Source organism: Trachurus japonicus, chromosome 6, assembly GCF_045865225.1.
Source record: "Trachurus japonicus isolate A0001 chromosome 6, Traja_1.0".
Classification (NCBI taxonomy): Eukaryota; Metazoa; Chordata; class Actinopteri; order Carangiformes; family Carangidae; genus Trachurus; species Trachurus japonicus.
This window is the reverse complement of record NC_140912.1, coordinates 20255993-20261992: the sequence shown is the minus strand read 5'-3', so window position 1 is coordinate 20261992 and position 6000 is coordinate 20255993. Positions and strand designations below refer to the sequence as shown.

The 6000-nt window shown below is 47.5% G+C and overlaps 1 protein-coding gene across 1 annotated transcript in view; it reads left to right on the top strand.

Moving 5' to 3' along the window:
- Window positions 1-6000, top strand: part of abtb2b (ankyrin repeat and BTB (POZ) domain containing 2b) — a 43482-nt gene continuing 37482 nt past the window's right edge. Inside the window, exon 1 of the mRNA XM_085779658.1 lies at window positions 1-1458. Coding sequence (XP_085635784.1) covers window positions 570-1458 — 889 coding nt within the window. The 5' untranslated portion in view covers window positions 1-569. The remainder of the gene's footprint in view (window positions 1459-6000) is intronic.

Sequence of the window (6000 nt, the reverse complement as noted above, 5' to 3'; positions counted from 1 at the left end):
ATCTGTAGCAGACTCTCTCCGGCAGGCTGCTCTTAACTAGGCGCAGAGAGACGGTAGAGCGATGAAGTAAACTCGGACTTTTTCACGGAGCTTTGCGAGGAAACGAAAGAGTTTTGCTCTGCTGAGCAGCAACGCGGAACTTGTGCTTTGTTTTCTATGAATGAACTCGGACTTGGCTGTGTTCAGAGAGCGGGGAGATATTTCGTCGTGATTTTTAAAGACTGTGGACATTGGAGGAAAGTTTAAATCCCTGCGCCGCCCGCGGGGAAAGGTGAGACGGGTGCAACTTTGATTTTACTCGCTGACCACCTATCTTAACGATAAACCAGGGCCGGTTTTAAATAACGCTAGTCGCCAACTGTATGGTTTTCTCTACTTTTGCAGTTGTGTTGTTTCGACGTCCCACACTAAACTCCGAGAAGCAGCATGTCTGACAAGTGCTGCGCTGTGTAAACCAGTTCATCCTGCTCAGCGGGGAGTTTCGACGGCTGCTTCAGTGACTTCCAGGTAAACCGCTGGCGACGTTTGCAGCTCTTTCAAGTCACCCTTGTAAAAGCCGTGCCGCCACCATGGCAGGTTTGAGCAATGTCCACATGAAAACCCTGGAGGACCTGACGCTGGACTCGGGCTACGGGGCGGGGGACTCCTGCAAATCCCTCAGCCTGTCCTCCTCCAAGTCCAACTCCCAGGCCTTCATGACGGCCCCTCACCGGGGTAACTGGTGGTACTACTCCGGCTCCATGAACAGCAGGAACAACAGCTGGGACACCGTCAACACTGTCCTCCCCGAAGACCCGGAGGACATCTTCTCCAAGTGTCCCCGCTTACCTGACCTGGAAGAGTTCCCCTGGACCGAGGAGGAGGTGGCCAGGATACTGCGCAAAGTGGCCGACAGCGGCAGCATCAAAGGCGGACCCACACCTGTGTTCTCCCCGGAGGCCGTGAGGCGGCTGTCCGCTCTGCTCCGCCGGGCTCTGATCCGCATCTCCAGGGAGGCTCAGCGGCTCAGCGTCATGCATTGCCGCTGCACACGCTTCGAGGTGCAGAGCGCTATGAGGCTGGTGCTCAGCTGGGCCCTGGCCGACCACTGCGTCTCCGCTACGGTCAAGGCGATCTCCATGTACAGTATGAGCGCCGGGGAGCTGCTGAGAAAGGGCAAGTCGGCCCGCTGCGGCCTCTCCTTCTCCGTGGGACGCTTCTTCCGCTGGATGGTGGACACCCGCATCTCCGTGCGCATCCACGAGTACGCGGCTATATGTCTGACAGCGTGCGTGGAGGCTCTGGTGGAGGAGATAGGAGCCCGGGTGCTGATAGCCGAGAGGGGTCACACGGGGCCGGATTCGGGGTCAGGGTGCACCCCGGTGAGTGCAGAGGCCCTGGACGTGGTGAACAATGACGCGGAGCTGTGGGGAGTCCTGCAGCACTATGAGCACCTGATCTGCGGGAAGAACGCCAGTGGTAAATATATTTTCAAGTCCCTCTCAGTGTTTAGTGGCTTTGTGTGTAAAAGTGTCTGTTTGATGCCATAGGAACTACAGCCCTAAGATTTTTTCCCCCCTGTCACACACTCTCCTTCCTGAGTGCTGGTCACCATCTTCCACTGCCTCAGTGCCCACGTGTGGAAAAAGGTGAAGTGTGGCCTGCTGTTGGATACAATGCATACTTTGTGTGAACATTTTGATGGATTTGTCACTAATTTGACTTGTCAGAATAGGAAAATAACAGTGCAGAGGCGCCTGTTGCGAACAAAGAAAGTATTTTCCCTCTGACCAAGGTCATGCTTGGGGAAATGACTGTTGGATTCTATGGTGAACAGCCCAAATTTGATTTTAATACTACCTCACCCTCATTGGTCAGTTAAAAGATTGAGTCCTCTCTTGTCACTCTTGCTCTGCTGTTGTGATTTGGGGTGCACTGAGCCTTTACAGCCCAGGCAGGAGGCTTGTCTGTTGACACAGCTCTCTGTTTACGCTGACTTCACCTCTCTTCCCCCCGCTGTGTTGGCTGCACTCCTTTAAAATCACTCCCTTCTTCCTTTTTCCTCATCCTGCTATCCTCCTCTCTCCCTGTGCTGGATGAACCCCTCTCACCCACCACCTCCTCATATCTTGCATCTCTCTCTCTTTTCCTCCTCTTTCTCTTCCAGCTCCAGCTGTGCATCCTGCTCACTGTCCATTTATTTTCTCCACCCTCACATCCCTCCTCAATCAACTCTCTTTCTCTCGCCTCTTTGTCAAACCCTAGTGGACTCCGAGCCCTCTTTCCGTGGCTGTTTTGGCAGCCCAGTGTTGAATTGATTCATGAGCTTGTGTTGGGACAATGTAACCGGCCTTTGTTTTGTGGCCCACTACCAGCTCCCTGGAGCAGAGCTTTTTACTGTAGCACAATGGCCTTTTGTTGTGTGATCGTGCAGCTTAGCCCAACGCAGAGGGGGTGAAAACAAATGCTGGGGAAGCTGGGCACACGAGCCCTCACATCCATACATAGACCATTACACAGCAGAGAGAGAGAGGGGGAGAGAGAGGGAGAAAGAGAGGAAGAGAGGAAATAAGTGGAGCCATTATAACAGGGCTTCAATTAGAAGGCTTCCTATTGATCTAGTGTTAAGATGTTATCATCCAGGAGCACCTTACTGGCCTCAGTGGCCTGCATGTGTAGAAGACATTGTTGTTGCCAACAGTCTAAGGGCTTGAGATCAGTCAGCACTTAATACACTTGCACACATGCATACACACTCATTCAGTAACTTGCATTTCCTATTCTGTGCGGCAACCACCGGTTTCATCATAATGTGCTCTCCATTTCAGCCTGCAATTGCTGAGAAGAGTGCAGTGCATTGGAACTCTCTGTTATCTTGCCATATGCTTAAGTTGGAGCAATTTCATTGCAAAATAAGTTAAAGGGCAGCTTTTGTCCCAGTATTTAACCAGATGTCTTTTGGTTGGGTTATGACTGCCCTATTTTGGTGAGTTCATTCACTGGTTTTGAGAAAGACCGGCATGTGTGTGTGTGTGTGTGTGTGTGTGTGTGTGTATATAATAACAACAGACCATTATTCTGACCACCCTAGTTTTTTATAGGCCCAAGACTGGGCCGTTGAAGCCACATGCCCCTCTACCACCTTACCACCTGACACCCCACACCCTAAACCTGGCTTTCAGCCCCCTGCTGTAGTCCCTTTCTCACCACAATCATCAGTCTAAAAGCAAAGAACCATTTTCCACTCACAAACCAGACTTAGATTGGGAGAATAGACTACTGATTAAATGGAAGGGCACAGTCTGATAAATACTCCCTCCCTCTTGATTTCTCTCCCTTTCTCCAATTCTTTCCTTTTCTCAGGGGCTGGCCCACATCTGGAACTCTTTAAGTCAGAAATGACTTCTACGGCTCCAATAACAATTCTCAAACTCCCTCCCTCCTGCCCTCTCTTGCTCACTCTCACTCTTGGCTCTTTCCTTTTTTTTCTGCCAGTGCGTTCATGTCCACTTCATCTTTATCTGTTTATTTCTTCTGGTCTACGGGGAATGCATTAGAGGAACTCGCTTGTGATGTGCCAGGATCTTATTCATTACTCATTGCACACACTCGTACGAGCACGTTCACATACACACAGTCGCTGAAAGCTATTTACTCTGGTTTTCATGTGTTCAAATGGCTCCACAGTATACCACTATGCATAAGAGTCCATTTGTCATTCATTTATCCTCATAGAACGAGCAGCTTTCCCTGCTATGATTTGTATTGATATTACTGAATGGGCATTTTGAAGGACAGAGTAGTAGCTGTATTAATGGACCATGGCAGTGTATACAAAATCAATGATCTTTATAACTGGCACACAGATGTCCATTAAAAAAACATCTGTTAAAACGCTGTCCTATTTCAACTGTCTCTTGCAAATTCTCATTATCAGACTGCATCATACCTAACCCGTTGGATATGCAAACTAGCAACTAGAAATTTGCTAGTCCCAGTTTAGATTTCTCACCAGCTCTGTCCAAGCTTTGCATTTGCCAGGAGCGGAAGACTGTGTTTGGAAAAAGGGCTGCTTCACAAGCTTGAATGTGAACAACTGTATGAACCTGGAGCAGGAACCAGTTGAAAGAGAGCATTCATGCTCAGCAAAATTTACCTAGATAGATAAACTTTGATTTGGTCCAGTACTAACAAAAAACAGAGCAGCGTTTCTCTGCTCCAGGTCTATAAAGGTAGTAAAAAAAAAAAAAAGGCAGTGAGTAATGCGTTCTGAGTGCCCTGAGAGAACAGGGCATATGATTTGCTGCTCAGTATTTCCCTAAATATGTATTTAGCCCAGAAAGAGGCGTGGGAACGCTGGGCAGAAAGATGCAGGGAGAGCGGCCCAGCACTGTGGTCACACAGATGGGGAAACCAGCACTCTGAAAATACACTCCCTGCTCCACAAATCTGGAGTGGGATCAAATACAGTTTTGGAAAACATATCGGGACATTATGGGGAAATGGACGTAAGTTCATCCTTGTGTGATGCATGTGTGTTCAGCACGCAGCACATTTGCCCAGGACTTAACACCAAGCCTGTGTTTTGGCCTGAATAACTGCACACAGATGAATTTAGATTAACTTTGTGTGCACTGTCAGTAGGCCAGTGTGGAAAGAGTTAAGGCCTTAAGTCATATTTGCTTAAGTGGATAATATAGGTTAATCCATTACCAAACACTGCAATTTATGTTTGGGTGAGAGTGTTATGCGTGTGCATGCACCACCTCAGGTTACACACACACAGGCACACAAACACACATACCTATGCACATGCTCACACACTGATGGTCCATTTCACTGTTTGCACTGGCTTCTTGTCCTGTCCCAGCTGTGAAAACACTAACCCATTAGAGTGCTGGTGCGCACATGTGTTTCAGTGTGTTCAACTGTGGGTGCTTCAATGTACTTGTGTGGGTATATAGACTATTCTTGGAAAACCGTGAGTAATGCTTTCACAGATATGACACCACAAATGACTTGTCTGGCTATTTCATGGGTTCTGGATCCAGTTGGTTTCACATCCTTTGACACAGGAAATTTATTTTATAAAATTAATTGATTATTTAAGAGTGAAAGTCAAATAACCGTGTTTCAGATTGTTTACTCCCCTGTGTGCAGCCCTGTCTTAACTTGCTCTTCTCTTCTTTGAAACTTCACAGTCATTATCTTAATCTCCTGCCTCACTCCTCCTGTTTCATTACAGCAGCATGAGTCATGTGTCTTAACACTGTTTACAGTAAAGCACTGATAAGAAGGAAGCAAAGAAAGATGTGGATGACATCAAGAAAAAAGGGGCAATGGACACAAATACAGACCCCGAAATAGCGACTTGTTTTTTTTAGTCTTTCTAATCACATTCCTGGATGGTATTCATTCTGTCCAGAATGAACTGCTTATTTGGCTTGTTTAAATTGGAAAATGTGCAGCCGCGTGTCACATGCATTACCACAGAGTCCTGGCCGCGGTTCAAGGAGGGAGTCTGTCCTGCAAGTTGGGTTGGGATTGTAGCTGATGAGGGAAGCAGGGACGACTGTTTGGAAGATGGTTGGAATCTTGGACCACGACAGTTAAGTGCATATCCTGGATGGCAGTAATGGTTTTGTTGAAAGGGACAACTGTGAAGTCTGGCTTGGGAGATGGCACAGCCACATGCACCTGTGTTGGAGGCTATAATGATTTTGAAATCAGAGTGTTAGGTGGCAAAGGTCAAAGGCTTAAGGTCAGTGGCAGTTACACTAGTGAAGGCCTCCCATTAGAAAAATATGCAAGACTGAGGACTGAGGAGAAAGTGTTGCCCATTTTTGCCACGCAGCTAATGGCCATACTGCCGATGTGCAGTCACATAAATATAATCTGTAGCAGGTTTAAAACTTCCTTTACACATTCATTTTGTCAATATTTACTTTTATGTACAGACAAGGGAATAGTGTGATGTTCCTTTATTAAAATGAGAAAAACATGCACACATACCTGAATGGG